Genomic DNA, 21,674 nt, shown 5'->3' on the forward strand with positions numbered 1-21,674 from the left:
CCGCACAGGTTCACCACACCGCACAGGTTCACCACACCGCACAGGATCATCACGCTGCACAGGAACACCACACTGCACAGGATCACCACACCGCACAGAAACATCACACCACACAGGAACACCACACCGCACAGGGACACCACGCTGCACAGGAACACCACGCTGCACAACAACGCCACACTACACAGGAACACCACACTGCACAGGATCACCACACCGCACAGAAACATCACACTGTGCAGGAACACCACGCTGCACAACAACACCACACTACACAGGCACCACTCTGCACAGGAACACCACTCTGCATGGAAATACCACACTGCAGAGGAACACCACACTGCACAACAACACCACACTACACAGGACACCACGCTGCACAGGAACACCACGCTGCACAACAACACCACACTACACAGGAACACCACACTGCACAGAAACACCACACCGCACAGGAACAACACACTGCACAGGAACAACACACTGCACAGGAACAACACACTGCACAGGAACACCACACTGCACAGGAAAACCACGCCTCACAGGAACACCACGCCTCACAGAAACACCACACAGCACAGAAACACCACACCGCACAGGATCACCACACCGCACAGGGACACCACACTGCACAGGGACACCACGCTGCACAGGAACACTACGCCTCACAGGAACACCACACTGCACAGGAACACCACACTGCACACCACACCGCACAGGATCACCACACCGCACAGGGACACCACACTGCACAGGAACAACACACTGCACAGGAACAACACACTGCACAGGAACACCACACTGCACAGAAACACCACACCGCACAGGAACACCACACCGCACAGGAACACCATGCCTCACAGAAACACCACACAGCACAGAAACACCACACTGCACAGGAACACCACACTGCACAGAAACACCACACTGCACAGGAACACCACACTGCACAGAAACACCACACCGCACAGGAACACCACCCTGCACAGGAACACCACACTGCACAGGATCACCACACCGCACAGAAACTCCATACCGCACAGAAACTCCATACCGCACAGGAACACCACACAGCACAGGAACACCACACAGCACAGGATCACCACACTGCACAGGATCACCACGCTGCACAGGAACACCACGCTGCACAGGATCACCACGCTGCACAGGATCACCACGCTGCACAGGAACACCACCCTGCACAGGAACACCACACTGCACAGGATCACCACACTGCACAGGAACAACACCCTGCACAGGAACACCACACTGCACAGGATCACAACACCGCACAGAAACTCCATACCGCACAGGAACACCACACTGCACAGGATCACCACACTGCACAGGATCACCACCCTGCACAGGAACACCACGCTGCACAGGATCACCACGCTGCACAGGATCACCACGCTGCACAGGAACACCACACTGCACAGGATCACCACACTGCACAGGATCACCACGCTGCACAGGAACACCACACTGCACAGAAACATCACACCGTGCAGGAACACCACACTGCACAACAACACCACACTACACAGGCACCACTCTGCACAGGAACACCATTCTGCATGGGAATACCACACTGCAGAGGAACACCACACGCACAACAACACCACACTACACAGGACACCACACTGCACAGGAACACCACACTGCACAACAACACCACACTACACAGAAACACCACCCTGCACAGGAACACCACACGACACAGGAACACCACACTACACAGGAACACCACGCTGCACAGGAACACCACGCCGCACATGTTCACCACACCGCACAGGTTCACCACACCGCACAGGTTCACCACACCGCACAGGATCATCACGCTGCACAGGAACACCACACTGCACAGGAACACCACACTGCACAGGAACACCACAATGCACAGGATCACCACGCCGCACAGGATCACCACGCTGCACAGGATCACCACACCGCACAGGATCACCACGCCGCACAGGATCACCACGCCGCACAGGAACACCACGCCTCACAGGAACACCACAATGCACAGGATCACCACGCCGCACAGGATCACCACGCCGCACAGGAACACTACGCCGCACAGGAACACCACGCCTCACAGGAACACCACGCCGCGCAGGATCACCACACTACATAGGAACACCACACCGCAGAGGAACACCACTCTGCACAGGATCACCACACTGCACACGATCACCACACTGCACACGATCACCACACTGCACACGATCACCACACTGCACAGGTTCACCACACCGCACAGGATCATCACGCTGCACAGGATCATCACGCTGCACAGGAACACCACACTGCACAGGAACACCACACTGCACAGGATCACCACGCCGCACAGGAACACCGCACTGCACAGGATCACCACACTACACAGGAACACCACACCGCACAAGAACACCACGCCGCACAGGAACACCACGCCGCACAGGAACACCACGCCGCACAGGAACACCACACCGCACAGGAACACCACATTACACATGACCATCACGCTGCACAGGATCACCATGCTGCACAACAACACCACGCTGCACAGGTTCACCACACCGCACAGGATCATCACGCTGCACAGAAACACAACACTGCACAGGATCACCACGCCGCACAGGAACACCACGCCGCACAGGAACACCACGCCGCACAGGAACACCACGCCGCACAGGAACACCACACTGCACAAGAACACTACGCTGCACAGGATCACCACACTGCACAGGATCACCACACTACACAAGAACACCACATTGCACAAGAACACCACGCTGCACAGGATCACCACACTACACAAGAACACCACATTGCACAGGAGCACCACACTGCACAGGATCACCACACTACACAGGAACACCACGCTGTCTGAAACGTCGATTTTACTGCTCCTCGGATGCTGTCTGAACTGCTGTGACTTTCCAGCACCACTAATCCAGAATCTGGTCTCCAGCATCTGTAGTCATTGTTTTTACCACAATGCTAAGCAGTGAGGATGTTTAGGATGAGTGAATGAATGATTTATTGTCACATATATCTTGAAGATACAGTGAAAAGTGTTTTGTTGCCACAATCCAGCACCATTTGAGTTACAATAAGGATAAAATGAAATTACTTTAGTAAGAGTTCATCTTCTGTTCAAATTGGGGTCTCAAGCACAGCTTCAGGGCTTCTGTAAGGTCTCTCCAAGTTGTTCCAATCCTCGAGGAGTTCCACTCCAGGAACAGCAAAGACCACGTAAATGCCCCAGGAGACCCCAGCTCTGCTGCTGCCACTGCTTCACTACTACCAGCACCAGTCCAGGCTCTGGGCCTACCACCACCAGGAATCCAGGCTCTGGGCCTACCGACAGCAGGCGTTTAGGCTCTCGGCACTGCCAGCTGCCCCAATCCACGCCACCGCGCTGCCTCTCAAATGCAAAAAACCACAACTAGAAAAAAAAACTTTCAAGGAAGGCTTTCTAACTTCTTTTTAAAAATTCTGCTTCTGTATAATAGCTAACATCTTTTCAGTGTTGCAATTGTAATATTAACAATTGTATCAATAGGTTGCAAAGGAATGTTTTGGGTCATTAATACAGTACAACAAAACTTCTAGTCTTTTGGATGTGGTCTGCAGCACTAGGATAATTTGCTATAAGAAAGAAACATGAAACCTCACTGAGTAAGTTGATCAAAGCCAGTTAAAGCAAAACTAAGTCAGTCAGCCGAGTATGAGCTGAACATTCTGAAATATCAGATGGCTCAATGGCCCAGACCTGTTACCATATAAAGCCATTTACTTTTTAATGCTTCAAATCAACATCCTGACCATATCTAATACCCTCTCATTTCCAGGTTAGTTTGACATTCTATTTTTGCTGTATTTATTGTGTACATATAAAATAAAAGCCAGAGCCTGCCATTACAAAATACTGCATTTCAATGGGTTTACTTAAAGTGTTGAAGTGAAAATCCACATCGACTCTGAAAGATATATCAAATGTTCACCTTCCAGCTAAATAACTCCACGGAAACCATTCTAGATGTTGTGAATTGTTATATAATTTACTTCTTCAAACTTCTGAGTAATTCAGTCTCTTCTGCAGCTTCCCTGATGCTAATTTTAGCGTTAACCTTCTTTTGACAATTGTAAAACAAAACAACAAAGTCTGTCAAAGAACTCTTTGAAATTCCTTACTATTTCAGAGGAATCAGAAGGAAAATGATTCTCACTTGACATCAGAAAAAAAACATAAATTTTGCTCTGCATTTTGAAATTTTATGCAGACTTCAAACTATTGAGATTAACATTTGAAGTTAAACATTTTCATTCAACAAATAATTATTAATAATCAAGTAAATCATTTATTTTTTCTGGTTACAGCTGGGGGGGGGTGACAAAGTTTAATTTGACAGCAGACTTTTATAACTAATCCTGCAAAGTACAAAAGCCACAAAGTATTAATAAACATGGAACATTGACTGAACGTTTTGATGATTTGAGCTGTGAAGCTACATTTTCCTAATGTATTTATTGGTAACTAACCAAACCCCATGATAGTTCATCAACTACAATGGCTCAAATCGCTGTCAAAATAGTGCCAAAAATTGCAAAGACTAAAGGAAGCTCAGATGAGCTCAGATACTAATGTACAAGTTAGCAACAGAAGTAGGCCATTCATCCCCTTGAGCCTCCTCTACCATTCAATAAGATCATGGCAATCTGTTTGTGGCCTCACCTGCCCCTGATCCCCTTTAGCTCCTTTGATGCTAATCAATCTACCTTTAAAAATAGTCTGCTCTCCCCATTCTCTGAGGAGAGTTCCATAGATTCATGACCTTTTGAGAGAAAAGTTCTCCTCATCTCCATCTTATAAGAGATCACTTATGTTGTAACTGTGTTCCCTCTTACTCCTAAAAGGAGAAGCATCCTTTCAGCATTCACTCTGTCAAGTCCTATCTGGATCTTCTTACTTCACATTCTTCTAAACTCTAAAGGATATAGGTCCAACCTCTCTTCATAGCTAACCATTTCCTCTTATGTATTAGTGTACTGAAACTTCTCTGAACTGCTTCTTATGTATTTACATTCTTTTTTAAATACGAAGTCTAATGCTGTACCCAATACTCTAGATGTGGTCTGAGCACACTCTGTACAGCTGTCATAAAACATTGCTACTTATATATTCCAATCCCCTTGCAAGCATGAACATGTTCAATTTATCTTCCTAATGACTTGCTGAAACTACTTTGTGGTTCATCTATTGTAACAATACATTGCTTTTTGTTCTTCCTGTTAAAGTGAGCAAGTTCACTTTTTACCACAAGGAGTTCCCTTTCCCAAAATTCTGTCCACTGACTTATCTGTATTCATTTGCGGACTCCAAATTGTCCAATATGCTGCCAAACCAAGCCTGCACCTCAACATGTAGTAAGTTTTCTACTACCATTCTTTTGAAATGTAGGAATCTAGAGCCTGTTGTATTGAACAAGACGTAGTTTATTGCACATCAGGAGCAAGTTACAGGTCACATTGATATGATAGAGATTTGACAAAGAAGATGAGGAGGATTTGGATGTTAGGGTCAGAGGAGTAGAATCTAAGTTGTTCTGCTCAGAAGTCCATGTGATGTTACTAAAGTGAGTGGTGCTTATGGCATTTCTCGGTATTAACCATTTTAGGCTTATATATATCTTTACCCAAGCCTTAAACCTGTTATTACTATTATATGTGTCTGTATATAATTACATTTACCAATACCCCATTTTCCCCCAAAGTCTCTGACTTTACAAATTCAGGTGAGTTAGATATTTCCCAATCCTCCAAGAATGTGTTTTCTTCAGAATTGCAAGATTGGTTATTTGCTGGGTGGAAAACTGTTGTCTTTGATTTTCTCTCCTGAGAGTTTGAGGTTTGTAGGACCCTTTCAACTAGAGTACCTTTAATCTCTTGGATTTCCTTTGTGCAGTAGGCGTCCATGCTGAAATGAACAATTTCTTCTGTGTAATATGCTGAAGATCTGAAACAGGCAATCTCTTCTTTGTAGTTTCTTCAATGATTGGATTTTGGTTGTCCCTTCGCAGTGGTGGATCTGTGGTGTTGTAAATGCCACAGCTTTGATCTGCATCAGCAGATTCCTATTCTTAATCTGCCTCTAAGTCAATGTTGAAGCATGTTGACCCTCCACTTGAAAGTTTTATTAGTTTGGACATTCTCTCATGCCCCATCAGTGACTACATTATTTGCAAAACCAACATGTTCCTTCACTGGTCCAGCTATTTGAGGGTTGTTTCTTGGTCAGCAGGATATCTGTCACTGTTATTGAGGATTCTTCCTGGGAAGATAATGAAGTCAAATGTTTAGCTTCAACTTGTCTCTTCAGAGTCATGTCAGCATTTAACATCAGGTTTAAATCTATCACAGCTATTTGCTCACCAAGACGTGTTACATTCTGAATTACATCAGTTAAAGATTTATCAATCGGCAAAAGTGGTAGGTCCTGTTCATTGGCTATCTTATTGCTTATGGCTCCTCCCACACCTTGCTGATTCATGCAGTCTGAATTAATTTTGTTATTGATAGCAGTGAAAAATATTTCTACCAAATCAGTGTAGTTATAGATTCCCATCTCATTGACTGTATCAAACAAATTTCTTAAGCTAACATAACGAACCTCAATGAACTTTCATTTATATTCTGCCGTGAGTCTAGACCACTCTATGAAATCCTCTACTAGCTGTCCTTTGACTGGGTGTTCCTTGACCAGATACAGTATTTTGTTTCTGGCTGTTTCATGATGAGTTTGTATTTGACTTTAACTAGTTTAACTCCTTCATCATTTGAAGAAGATTGAGTTGAAGATACATATTCCTACTTGAATGAGAATTCTTGATTGTGAAGTACATGCACATTTTCTACTGTTTGTATCCCTTGGAGATACCTTTAATCTGCAGTGATACGCTTCCCGGATCATGCATTCCGTTGTCTGTTGACAGTGTTTTCTCTATTGTGGCTCACTATTTGATTGTATCGTGACAAATAGTCATTTGGTCACACAAAATTGAGTATTACTGAAAAATGACATATTTTATGTGTCACATTAGGACATTTCACAAGCATACAAATTCAAGGGGAAAACTGACATTTACCCTGCATGAAAGGAGAGTGCCGGTTGGTTAGCAAGTGGACTCTGACTGTTAGAGGTGTTGCCATGGAGAATGCAGCTATTAATGCTGGCTGGCAGTTAATAGCCATTTAAATTTTAAACCAGAGCTGATTGATTAGGGCATTGCCCTGAGAAATGAAAAGCAAATGGCTGTCACCTTTTTTTTTTAGATTACTTACAGCGTGGAAACAGGTCCTTCGGCCCAACAAGTCCACACTGACCCGCCGAAGCGCAACCCATCCAGACTCATTCCCCTACATTTACTCTTTCACCTAACACTATGGGCAATTTAGCATGGCCAATTCACCTAACCTGCACATTTTTGGACTGTAGGAGGAAACCGGAGCACCCGGAGGAAACCCACGCAGACACGGGGAGAATGTGCAAACTCCACACAGAGAGTCGCCTGAGGCGGGAAATCTGGCGCTGTGAGGCAGCACTGCTAACCACTGTGCCACCGTGCCGCCCACTATGCCACCGTGCCGCCCAACTGTTGAGTTGGAACAGGCACAGTGTGAAATTTTGTGAAATGTCCTGATGAGAGCAAGATGAGAAGTTTCAGCATTAATGTAGAGACATTTGACCAAGCATCTAACTGAAATTCATGAGATGACTTTTGACACAAGTACCAGTTTAACAAAGTCTGCATCACCTATTTTCCCAAGTAATGCTTAAGATTTTCTTCTGTTGTAGGCTGTCTACCACACTTACCACTTAGTGGTTGTAGATATTTGACTTTTTAATATTCGGTGAATGTACCTTATTTCTGCACAGTTTCTGATAATGACCTATTGTGTGACAGATGAAACATTCACTTTAATAAATGGGCATTATCTCTGCTATAAGGTTTCGTTGCTTCACAGTGCTGACCAGGACTCTTATTGGCTGATGCCTGCCCTACTCACTGTCCTGGTTCCTCACTTGTTTCTTTAGTGGTCTTATACCTTAAAAATTGAATGGAGTCTCTGAAGTCCTGTGCCAAGATGGATCTTCTTGTTTTAGTATTGATCTGTATGCTTCGTGACTTCTGCTTCTTCTAGATTCAGGTCTTCTTTTGATTATAATAAATCTCAGAAAGACTCATCAGCAGTTCTAACAAAAAGTCTACTTTTACAAATTCAGGTATTAAATCACTGTGGTCTCAGTTCTCCACTAATCTGTCAAGATCTCTAATGAAATTATTTGTGGATTGTCCTTGAAGTGTATTGTTCTATAAAATCTTGCTCTTTCAAGAATTTTGTTTGCTCTCTGATTAAAGTAATTGTAAAAAACTTTAACTACATCTTTAAAACTATCTATGAAAATACACATTAGGAGCCGTAGTCGGCCATATGGTCCCTCACGCTTGGTTCGGCATTCAATCAGATTATAAAATAAAAATTGAAAGAATTGTAGATGCTGAAAATCAGAAACAAAAACAGAAATTGCTGGAAAACCTCAGCAGGTCTGACAGCGGCTGTGAAGAGAGGTCAGTGGGTTAACATTTCGGATTGAGTGACCCTTCCTCAGAGGAAGGATTCTGAGGAAGGGTCACTCGACCCGAAATGTTAACTCTGATTTCTGACCACAGATGCTGATAGACCTGCTGAGCTTTTCCAGCAATATCTGTTTTTGCTTCATTCAGGTTATGGCTGATCTGTTTGTGTTTCGATTTGCACATTGTAATCTACATTGATAATCTTCAATTCCCTTGCCTAACAAAAAATCTATCTACGTCTACCTCAAAAATAATCAGGAATCCACTTCCTTGACATTCTGAGTCAAGGAGTTCCAAAGTCGCACAACCATCTGAGAGAAAAATATTCTCCTAATTGTTGTCTGAAAACAATGATCCCTACCTTTTAAACAATGCCCATGGTTCTGGACACATCCACAAAAGGAAACATTCTTTTCTCATTATTCAATGGGGAAGAGTATGTTGATAATCAATCCCCACTATTTCACAAGTCAACATAAACTACTGAAGTTGCAGTGTGGAATTCACTCCAAGTTTTGCCATTAACAGGAAAATAACTATTTATTATAAACAAATGTGTCCTTTAACAAATGGCAAGGAAAACATTACTCATTATTATTCATTAGAAGAATACAGCGCAGTACAGGCCCTTCGGCCCTCGATGAAAATTGAAAGAATTTCAATTACTACAGTGCATTTTAATATACTCCTTTAAAATCCCAAAAATGCACACATTCATCCATAAATGAGACAAACAAAAACAATTTGACACAAATACAACAAATGGCAAGGAAAACATTACTCATTATTATTCGTTACTACAGTGCATTTTAATATACTCCTTTAAAATCCCAAAAATGCACACATTCATCCATAAATGAGACAAACAAAAACAATTTGACACAAATACTATGGGTGGAAAAATACAACTAAGTAAAAAACCAATTCTGCAGCTCAAGAGTACAGAGTACAAGAGACAGGATGAACTGTTTCTCAGAGGTCTTCTGATCCCTTTTTAGTGATTGTGACAGAACATTGTCTATAATAGTCAATATTCGATTCTATGGCTGATCAGGTGGTCTTCATCTTGTATGAGAACTCTCTCTTTTCAGAGTCTTCACACTTTGTCATTTTTAACTGGCAAAGAGGGAGATGCTGAGAGATGTCACATGCTTACAGCCTTCTGCGTGTCTCCGAGTACGCTGCTCTCACAGGAATGGAACAAGTTACAGCTGGACCAAACCAAAGGATGTTGTTAGGCTGTTTTTTTCTTTAACTCAAAGACTTCTGGTTCCACTCTGCCTCATAAAGTCTCCACCTTGCTGCTGTAAAAAGTAACGTAATCTCATGTGGCTAAAGTGTGCACCATAAAATCTCACCTGATCTTCAAGTTACAAAACTCTCCCAGTACTTTTAGATATATGGCAGTCCAACTTCCATTTTCCCCATATATAGTCCAAAAGGAGAAAGAAAAATGTGGCCCCTGCGATTTTCAACATTCACTTTAGCAATATTGTTCAGGATCTTATTTCTACTTCAGTCTGCCCTCACTCTTCTAAACTCCAGTGGTAACAAATCCAGCTTGTCGAACCGTTCCTGAAAAGACAACCACGCTCATTGTAGGTATCAATTTAAAAACTGTCTCTGAATGGACCAACTACAACATCTTTTCCTAAATAAGGAGAAAAAAACCATACACAATATTTGAGATGTGGTCTCACCAATGCCCTCTACAACAAATAGATAACATTCATTACCTTTATATTCAATTTTTCCTCATTATTCACTGTGGTACCTGCATATTAGATTAGATTCCCTACAGCGTGGAAACAGGCCCTTCAGCCCAACCAGTCCACACCAACCCTCCGAACTGTAACCCACCCAGTCCCATTTCCCACTGACTAATGCACCTAACACTATGGGCAATTAAGCATGGCCAAATCACCTGACCTGCACAACTTTGGACTGTGGGAGGAATCCGGGGCACCCGGAGGAAACCCACACAGACACGAGGAGAATGTGCAAACTCCACACAGACAGTCACCCAAGGCTAGAATTGAACGTGGGACCCTGGTGCTGTGAGGCAACAGTGCTAACCACTGAGCCACCGCGCTGCCCATCAGCAATATTTGACTCAAGTTCTAGATTGATCTGCAGCTCAGAATTACACAGCTGTTCTCAAACTAAATGATCCTTTTTTTATTCTTCCTGCCAAAATGAACAACTTCATATCTTTCCACGTTAACTCTCATTTACCAGATTTTTACACATTCACTCAAGCTATCTACAACAGACTGTATCCATGATATGTTAGCTTCACAAGAAATGTGCCTTTCTACCTTGCGTTATGGGCAAATTTAGCTACCATGTCTTTGCTCTCCTTATCTAAGTCATTAATTGTAGTAGTTGATGCCCCAACGCAGATCAATGTGGGACTCCACTCAACACATTACAGCCAATCAAAAACCAACTCATTACAGAGGCTAATGCATTTGTGAAATTCTTTACCATTGTGAGCTGTAGAGGTTGGTTTGTTAAATATATTCACGACTGAGACAGGTTGGTTTTAAATCAGTATGGGAATCAGGGTTATAGGGAAAATGCAGGAAAGTGGAATTAAGGATTCTCAGATCAGCCACAATCACATGGAATGCTGGAGCAGATTTAATGGGCCGAATGGCCAATGTTTGCTCCTACATGTGGTGGTCCTATGGTCTTGTACTCTGTTTTCTGACAGCCAGACAACCTTCTATCCATGCTTAAATGTTACCCCTAAGCCATGAACTTCTACTATGGCACTTTGTCAAATGCCTTCTGAACATCCAAGTCCAGTTTGTTCTCAGGTTCCCCTTTCACAGTGAATGTTACTTCCCCATAAATTGGTTAAACACCTTTTCCCTTTCACAGGACCATGCTGATTCTTCCTGATTACTTTGTGCTGAATCTTACAGGTTTTTTTTTGGCTTAGTGTCAATCTCATTGATGTTCATGGAGAATGTTTTCACTGCATGTAAACAATCGCCTCATTAACAGCATACCCCAACATCATGGAGCCCCTCGCGCCCATTTCTAGCCACATCTTACCACATGCCATTCCCAGAAGAACCCACTACTCACCAGATATCCACCAAAGACCAGCATCCCTGGCACCTGGTGTTAAAATGGGCATACTGCACCTAGGTGAGCCCGGCTATTCTGAAATTGCTCTTCTTGGTAATACATAGTCGTACTGAAGATGTTGGAGAAAGGGAAAATGATGCTCCAGGGACCTGGAATTTCTGGTGGATGGTGTGGTCCCCTTCATTGCCTCCACATCTTAGCATCTTGATTTGAGGTCACCATTCCAGTCAGTGTGGTCTCCACAGTCTAGAGAAATGGTTAATAGTGCTGTTAAAAAGGTCAATACCTTCTACGTTTTGCTGGAGTAAATGTCACACTCTTGGCTCTGCAAATTCACACTCACTCCGTCTGAGCTACTGTTCCCACATCCCACTAGGACTCATGCTCTACCACTCTCACTGTTCCCTGCAATGACTTCACTCACTCACTTTCATTCACCCCCCGCCCACCCCTCAGTCTCCCCCACCACTAACTCTGCATGCCCTCTGCACTGTATTCTCACTCGCAAAGGACACCTACCACCTTTCAACCACCTGCACCAGCACCTGACAGCCATGTTGGCCATGTCCATCACACACTATCTCTCCCTTTTTTTCTCACTCCAAGAGAAAACAGCCCAAAACAGGACAGGAAGACGCAGGATGGGTGAAGGGATGACCAAAATTAGGCTCTTCGACTCGTTATGAAGAAAGAATCCTGTCTGTCACTGGAAAAGACTGGGGCTGCTCCTGTGGGGATGCCTAGACATCAAAAGTCCTGCCAACTGGGTAAGTGCCATTCTTCATTCCACTGCCACTCCCACAGTGATCACACTGTTTTTCTCTCATTCATGGCACACCACTGCTGAACATTGGCCACAATATCTTCTCTCCCTTGTGTCTTGCAGGTACCAGCAGCTTGTCCACGGCCTTGACAGAACAAGATTTCCAAGGCTTCAGAGGAAGCATCAGCAAGGCAACCTCCTGCAGCCCCTACCAGCCCAAATATTGGCCCCTCAGCAGGAAAGTCATGTTTAGAAAATTTGGGGGCACAAGCAGATGAGTACATCACTGCTTCATCTCTGCAACTGGCTGAGGAAGAAGCATCCTGGGCCACTGACAATCTGGGGACTGTTAGAGACCAGACATTTGCTCTGGACCAGACAGGAAACGAGCCTGGGGTGTCAGCAATCAAGAATGTGCAGGGAGGACCCAGAACAGCAGGCAGATATGTGTGACACAATGATTTTCATTGCTCAGAGGCTACAACTGTGCAGCTAAGCAGTGGGGGTGCAGCTCCCTCAAACGCATATCAGCCTCCATGGACAGATTGGTGGTTGCCATGGAAAGCCAAGCCAAGAAGATGCAAAAACCCCTCGACTGATGACTGTTGACCAGCAAGGCAAGATACTATTCTGTGACTGCACTAATTGGCATGGGGAGGCAAGCTAAGGCAGTGATACTGTGAGCATTTAGGTAGACACTAAGGAAGTTAATGCTAAGAAAGTATGCAAGCAGCCTTGAGATTCAGTCTGGCCCAGTCCTTGAGCTGGGTCCTTTTGTGCAAAGTGTCCTTACAGCAGTCTTTCCGTGCCAGTTGGTGGTGCCCCGTGCAATGACAGTCTCTACTGAAACAGTCTGCAAGTAGATTGGAGAGATGCATAATGATCCTGAGGATTGGAAAGTTTAAAGATACCAATGTCTGTGGATAAGGAGAGCACCTAGCAGGTGCCCATGGATGGTACCCTGAGATGCTGTTATGTGGTAAGGAAGAAGGAAGCTCTTCCAAGTTGCCGGGTGCCTGCTCTGACCTCCATGTCAAGAATTCTCAGTGTTTAGTTTGCTTGTGGAGAGTGGTCAGAATGGAAAGAATTGCATATGAAAGAAATGAGATCTGCACTTAATAAGATCATTTATAACCAATCATCTCCCTTCAGAGGCAACTCCCCACTGCCAGCAAGAATCGCACCTGGACGTCTGGAATTAAAAGATGCAGTGGGCTGCTCCTAATGTTGAGATAGGCTTTGTGGATTATATGTGTGATCTTACCATACTTCCTGCTGTAGCCCATGTCGTTCAGGCTACTATAAGATTGTGCCTTAAGTTTTTTGAAGTGCCCAGCCGTAACTTCCTTGATGATCATTCCTGACATCTTCCCATTGACAGACTTTCATCTGGGCCTGGACATTTGTCAGCCAGCAGCTCCAGCAGTTTGCTCAGTACCACTTCCCTCACAATTGTAATTTCACTAAGTACACCCGTCCCTTCCATGTCCTGATTTGAAGCTATTCCTGGAATGTCTTTTGTATCCTGTATTGTGGAGACAAAAGCAAAATACAGTATTTGTTAAATTTTACATCTTTTCTTATTATCTACTATTAACTGTCCATGCTCAATCCCTCAAAGACTAATACTCACTTTACTTACTCATTTCCTTTTTAAATACATGGAGAAACTCTTTCTATCCATTTTCATATTTCTAGCTAGCTTCCTCTCATTCACTACTTTCTTTGTCTGGAATAATTCATTTATTCATGTTCTGCTGTTCTTTACATTCTACCCCAATATGACCTATGAATCATTTGTATACAATTGTATGCTTTTTACCCAAGTTTGATGCTTTCCTCAATTTCTCTAGTTAATCACTAATGGTGAGTAATCCCCTTGGATTTTTTATCTTCTTATTAGAAATGTACTTATTCCGACTATTCTGTATTATACCTTAAAATATCTGGAACTGCAACTTGACTAGCTTAGTTAATTTCAACTAGTTTAGTTTTCATGCCGATATAGTTGCCCTTGTTTAATTTTAAAATACTAGTCTTAGATCCATTCTCTCCCTTTCAAAATTAATGTTTAATTCAATCAACTTATGTTTACTGCTATTTATGGGTGCCAGAGGTCATTAATTAATCCTGTTACATTTCACCATACCAAGTCTAGTAAAGCCTGCTGTGTAACAGAAAGCACTGCTACAAAATCATCTGAAAGGTATTCCATGAACTCTGCAACAAAATAAAACAAAAAACTGTAGATGCTGGAGATCTGAAACAAAAACAGAAATTGCTGGTGGAACTCTTCATCAGAACTGTGAGCAGCTAGGGAACACAGCTGGGTGTTGAAGTGGCAAGCAACTGGAAACAAGGTGTTCGGCAAAGCAGACACCCAGGCTGCGTTTTATCTCCTCAATGTACAAGAGATCACACTGTAAGTAATGAATACATAGACTAAAGAACAGGTAAATCATTGCTTCACCTGGCAGGTGCTTGGATGGTGAGGAGAGAGGAGCTAAACAGGCAGTCTCACACCTTCTGCGATTGCATGGGAAGGTGCTGTGAACTCTGCATCCAGGGCTACCATTAGGTAAAAACAATGACTGCAGATGCTGAAACCCCCACATTCTGGATTAGTGGTGCTAGAAGAGCACAGCAGTTCAGGCAGCATCCGAGGAGCAGTAAAATCGACGTTTCGGGCAAAAGCCCTTCATCAGGAATGAGGGGTTTTTGCCCGAAATGTCGATTTTACTGCTCCTCGGATGCTGCCTGAACTGCTGTGCTCTTCCAGCACCACTAATCCAGAATCCAGGCTATCATTACCAATCTGATTTTCCCAGTTTATATGTAAAGGCACCCTAAATTATTGCAGTCCCTTTACTACAGGCAGCTAATATGTATATATTTCTCCTGCTGTGTGATTACTGTTAGCATTGTAGACTACTCCCACTTCATTCCCTTATTTTTCTTCATCTTCACCCAAATTGATACTACATTCTAATCTCCTGAACCAAAGTCATCTCTAAATATTGCACCAATGCCATACTTGATTGAGTGTGCTACTGTTTCACTTTTACCTGGCTTACTCTCACTGGTATTTGATGTATAGAACAGCATATACAAGGACAAATCAGCAGAGACATGGGAACACTACCACTTACAAGTTCTCCTCCAAGCTACCCACTATCCTGATTTGGAAATATATTGCTGCTCCTTCAGATTAAAATCCTGGATGCCCCTCCTTCAGAGCACTGTGGGAGAACCTACACCCAAATAGATGCAACGTTTCAAAAGGACAACTTACCCTATCACCACCTTATCGAGGGCGACTAGGGATGGTCAATAAATGCTGGCCCAGCTAGAGATTATAACATCTCATGAATGATTTTAAAAAAACATAAGCACATCACTTATTATTTTTAAATTTCTAGTAAGTTTTTTTTGTATTCTAATGTGTCCTGCCTTCTTGTGATTAAGTGTGGAAATCAGGAAGTTGGGACTGCACTCAACTTTATGAGAAATGGTCACTTACTATCTGACACCCAAGTCAAAGGCATTGAGCTGCATTAGGTTTACATGTTTGAATTATAAATTTGAAGTAAACTTGCTGTAGAGAGGACAACATTTTTCTGATCACTCATTTTGCCGGTTCCTGGTGAAAAAATCAACTGAGGATTCAATCCACTTCTGCAGACTCTGCCAGAGCATTAAATGGCCCAGGGTGAATTTTCCACACCTACACGGGGAGAATGCCCCAGCTCTGCAAACTGCCCACTATCTCTGGCCCCACTGGGAGTGGTGGTCAATACTGGGACTACAGCCAATCCAAGCATCACTGGAGTCAGACAGTAGGTAGAATTTTGCTTCTCCGTGTAGGCAGGATGTTTATTGTCAAGAGAACACAGATGAGACTGGTAACCCGGGGCTGTGGACCACATCTTGAGTCTGCCCTCCAATGGGCCAAGGAAGGGCCATAAATGAACTTTGAAATAATTTGCTTAACCAAATAAGTGCCACTTTAACCTATTGGAATTATGTCACATCTGATATTACGTGCAGACGTTAATTGGGGGAGGTTTGCCTGCTAACTGCAGCTGGTCTGCAGGATCCCTGTGACAGTTAAGAGTTTAATTTGCAGCAGGAACCCTACAGCCATGGCTCCCAACTCCACATGAGGCATTTAATTCTAAGCCCTCCCAGCAGGCTGGCATGGGTGGGGTACAGTGTTCTCAATGTTCTGTAATCAACCGTATAATAATATTTTTAACAGCTTATTTTTTCCTTTCCCTCATGACAGGGTCACAATATTTTTGCAAGTCTGTCTTCCAGGGTGTATAGTGACATCATGCAGCTTTTGAAACAGTCAATACTAGCAACTGATCTGACACTCTACTTTGAGTAGGTATTCGTCTTTTTTTTTATTTTAATACAGCAGCCATGCCTATGTTTATCTGAAAGTAAATCCTAAGGTTAAAAAAGATACCTTTACGCAAGTTATATTTATAGATTTGATGGGGTCTTCGATGTTGAATTGAGTTGGCTGTCCTTGACATTCCTTGATTTCAGCTAATAAATTTAAATTAACCTTTGAGGGAACACAGCAGAAGTTTACCAGTCTTTATTGCAATCAGACAACAGGATCAGTGCTTCCATACATAAATTAAACCTGTTACGATTTTCAATACTAGAAATACCAACATTTTTGGAATTATAAAATGACACTAAAAATAAAGATAAAATGTTAAATTGAGGAACAGACAGGGTTGTAAAGAGAGAGCAGTATTATCTTTTGATTATACTAACCAAGAGACAATGGAACAATGTGGCTGATTTTATGTGCTATGTGACAGGCATTACTTTGGGTAAACAGTGAAAGACAAAAGTGAAGAACGTTTTCGATCACTTTTCATGGTATTGAATTAGTTTTTACACCAATTAACACTAATTATTGAATACAGCACAGAAAGAGGTCATGAGGCATGTCATATCTGTGTCAGCTCTTTGGCAGAGTGATCCAATTAATCTCTCACCCCTGCTTTTTCCCCAGAGCCCTTTATTTCTTTCCCTTAAATATTACTTTTGAATCTGCTTCCACCACCTTTCAAGCTGTGCATTTCAGATCATCACATATCACTTTTTTAAAAGTGTCCTCATGCCACCTCTTGCGAATTATCTTAAATCTGTTCTCTGTTGCCAACAGTTATGGTAACTATTGTATGGAGAACCTGCCCACCTTTTGTACTTTCTTTACATAACTGAAGTCTCTTGCTATAGAATAATTCTAGTAAATTTCCCTTGCACGCTCTCTAAATTCTTAATATTCTTCGAAAGATTAGGGGCCGGAACTGAGGCACATTACACCATCTGACGTCTAACAGGTCATTTTTGTTTTGTAATTTATTCTTCTATTAAAAAGTCTACGATCTTATTAAACACAATATGGGGTTTGAAAATAAATGAAGAAATTAGTTGAAAGGTAAACACTTTCTGAAATGGACCAATATGGGTGATATGTTTCGTATCACTAATTCAGCAGTCAGCTCATTTTAAACTTATATTTGCAGCAATTTTAGAGCATGAACTTCTGCAGGAGACGCTCACCTTTAAGATTATATTAATTCAAGTTTCTGCCTTTCAAGCACTGAAAGGAATCATATTTAAAATTGAGGTTGTAAAGTTGAGGTTTATTGTAAGTATTACAAGGTCAAAATACATCAAAATAGTACTTCATTAGCACAGAGTCAGAGACATCCGACTGTGAACGGAGAAATGAAAAGCAAGATGAAATTTTAAAATGAAAGGTTAAAAGGGTAATGCAGCATTCAAGAAGCAGGAGAATCGACGTTTCTGGCATGAGCCCTTCTTCAGGAATGAAGAAGGGCTTATGCCTGAAATGTCGATTCTCCTGCTCCTTGGACACTGCCTGACCTGCTGCACTTTTCCAGCAACACATTTTCAGCTCTGATCTCCAGCATCTGTACTCCTCACTTTCTCCTAAAAGGGTAACGGCCATACTCTCTTCTGTCAAACTTGCACAGATGTGATTATTGTCCAAGTCTGAAGAGGTTACTGCATCTTCACATGTTGACAGCATCAGTGCAACAATTTTATCATTTCATTGGCTAAATCTTGATGGTAGATTTATTAGCTAAATTAAATTCAAAACCCAAAGGCACTGGAATTGAACCAAATTTCTAAATTAACCCTTAGATATTTTTTGTATGAATTTTATCTGCCCTGGCTTGACAGGATGAGAGGTTTCATGACAAGTAAGATCAGCCAAGATTGAAATCCTGGACCAGGTTTTTCAAGGAGTGGCACATACCCTTCCAATTTTTTTTCCAAAAGAAGCAAGCTCTGGGTTTCTGACAGGAGGCAGGAATTGTACCCAGTAGAGACTCTTCCAATGTGTGTGCTCTCTTTGCAGTTCCTTCAGCGTCTTTTTCCTGTGTTTTATTACCTCTCACCCTTCCTGTGTTGAAGCACTCAATGGTTTCCACCACTCATCTGTCATTGAGATATACCCTCCTTTATGACAGGCAACCACTGAAGCTGCATGGATCCTGTGCTCCCTGTTACATTTTCAGTGGAATACACAATTGCCTGAACTCTGTTTTTATTTGAACTGCTTTAAGGTGATTGCTTTCAGTAAGTGTGCATCATGGCTTAGGTCACATGGCTTATGACAAGCCAGAAAGGATATTAATGCAAATTGACTTTCCATCAAAATATCCCCTTTTCATGCAAAGAGAAACAAATCAAAAGAAATTTTCACTGTTACATAGTGAATTACTCAAGTCACCCCCTGTGCAAGCAATTGTTCTAATGTATCAGCAGAAGTATTTGTTAATCTCATTAATGTTTATTTTGTCAGTATATTTATATATCGCATGTATAGATTTTGCTCCAACACTTTTTTGTTGGAGTAATGTGCCCTCTGGTTCTGTTACAAATTATTTTCAAGTAACTCTATTGATGTACGTTGTTGCCTTAGATACCTCCTTCCTTTAACTGTGCCCAGCAGATTAGCTTTTTTTTGTTGAGGTAGGCATTAAGTTTGCTTTGTGGTCCTGAAGTTGGATCAGGTTTATCTCACACTGTTTGTTTGCCTGTTTGTCAGTCCTTGTGGTCTGTGTATCACTGTGTTTCTCTTCTGCCATGTTCAGGATTGCTAGTTTGAAATTGCAACTTGCTTCTGCTAACATGAGTGACTTTAGCTTCATGTCTAATATCAGGAGTTCCAGCTCTTCAGTTTTGTCATTACATTGGGCTCTTCAACTAATTTGTCCTTGGGTTGAACATCATTCCATCACTGAACCTCAAATTTATCTTTGAGGTTTTCATTCCAAGATTGTTAACTGGTGTAAATTTACACAATTCTGTGAAGCTCAGTATGACAGGAAGTACTAGTCTCTATCGGGCATTTCATTGGAATTATGGCAACTTTGCCTTTATTAATTTGATGCTCTCTTTCTGCTGTTCTAACTGCAATAGTTAGGAATCATTTTTCATCTTTTGACTTGATGTTGCAAATCTGCTTAAATTGGATACTGAATCTTCCAAATCTTGTCCAACAGCTCTTTATACCCACATGTAAATTGTTAGACTCATCATCTGACATCTCTTTGGATTTCATATCTATTGGGTTTTTTGCTTGTTTTGTCTTCTCCTAGCTAAACACTGGTGTGCAAAGTGGTTTTAGCTTCTTGCAGTTAAAATACTGTTTTCTCTATGCTGGACATGTGTCCTTTAGCTCTTTGTGATGGCATCTGTACTATTTGCAAATTGTCCTTTGGCTTCAGTTTTTCAGACTGTGGATACTTGCTGCTTCTTTCCAAAGTGTTGCACTAGAAAGATCTGGGCTGTTTTTCAATATAGTGGACAGGTCTGATTTGCTTAACAAAACTGTGCAGTGGCCTGGGCTCCTTCTTCACAATGTGGATAGACTTGTCATCTCCCATGAATATATTGTAGCTGTTGACTTACAAGCTCAAAGCTTCTGCACTTGTTTATAACTTTGTGAGTGCGATTCCCTCTCCTTATCAGGAACATAATCATAAGATATCCTACCATGACAAAGATAATTCTGTGTTTGAGCTCATCTTTCAGCTGCCCAATTCACAAGATTCTGTGAGCTGTGATAAGGCAGACACATCCTGATCAAACGCTCTTTATCATCTTGAGTCCTAGTATTCAACACATACCACTCATAAGTTATATTCATTTGGAATTCAAAGCATGTCCTCAAGGCTGTCAAAATTGCTCACTTTATTTTCTTCTGAGGGATTTAGGGTAGAATACAATTTTTAATAGTCTCTCCCCAACAGTTATGAATGTTTAGCTATTGTGACTGCTCTGGATTGTGAATTAAATCTGTCACATTCTTATGGGTTTGCCATTGTGAGTGAAAAACCATTAGTTATTTCTTTCATTCACCTTTCATTTTGACTGTAACCAAGAGAAACAAAACTGCTACTGGAATTCAGCTGCAGCCTGCTTCTTTGCTTCTTTTTCCTTTTTAGTATCTTCTAGGGGCTTTTAGCAACTTTCAGCAAGACTGAACAATTCTATGTTTCTTTTTTAAAAGCTATATTTCTTTATAGCTCTTCAAATTCAATGTTCTATGTTTAACTTGGCTTTGTTGGAACTGCTTGTAAAATGGTTGCTTACAGTGAGTGTGCCTCATGATTTAGGTCCTGACAACTATGTCCAGACAGGCAGGACATTAGTACAATTTGGTGTTTCCCACATCTCTGTTACCCCATCCAGCCTATAGAATTCAAGGACATCTTCAAAATAGCTTTAATCTGGATTTTTTTAAACAGGTTTAATTGCCTCACTGCTGCTGCTTTGCATGTTCCCGACCCTGCTGCCTCTGGAATTAATCCAGCAGCGGGATTACACCTGGGTTTTGGATGGATGCATTCTCCCCTTCACCACCACTTGTTATTGCCCGAAACATCGACTCTCCTGCTCCTCAGATGCTGCCTGACCTGCTGTGCTTTTCCAGCACTCCACTGTCAACTCCGCCTTCCACGTGTCAGATTCAAATATCAAAATCTGCTCCCTGCCCAAGTTAGCATGCATCCCAATCATAGCCTTAATGTCATGGCATCCTCCCTTCTGGCTAAATCAAGTTTGTTTGACTTATTCCTTTAAACACTTTGCAGCACCTGAGTACAGAGAAATGTCACGGA

The 21,674-nt window shown here is 42.3% G+C and overlaps 1 protein-coding gene across 3 annotated transcripts in view; it reads left to right on the top strand.

Annotated features, from left to right (window-relative positions):
• Positions 1-21,674, top strand: part of LOC122551515 (dual 3',5'-cyclic-AMP and -GMP phosphodiesterase 11A-like) — a 420,047-nt gene that overhangs the window by 349,590 nt on the left and 48,783 nt on the right. For all 3 annotated transcript variants that reach the window (XM_043693532.1, XM_043693530.1, XM_043693531.1), the window contains one exon: positions 16,775-16,875. In XM_043693532.1, the coding sequence (XP_043549467.1) occupies positions 16,775-16,875 (101 nt within the window). The remainder of the gene's footprint in view (positions 1-16,774; positions 16,876-21,674) is intronic.

This window comes from Chiloscyllium plagiosum, chromosome 7 (assembly GCF_004010195.1).
Source record: "Chiloscyllium plagiosum isolate BGI_BamShark_2017 chromosome 7, ASM401019v2, whole genome shotgun sequence".
NCBI lineage: Eukaryota > Metazoa > Chordata > Chondrichthyes > Orectolobiformes > Hemiscylliidae > Chiloscyllium > Chiloscyllium plagiosum.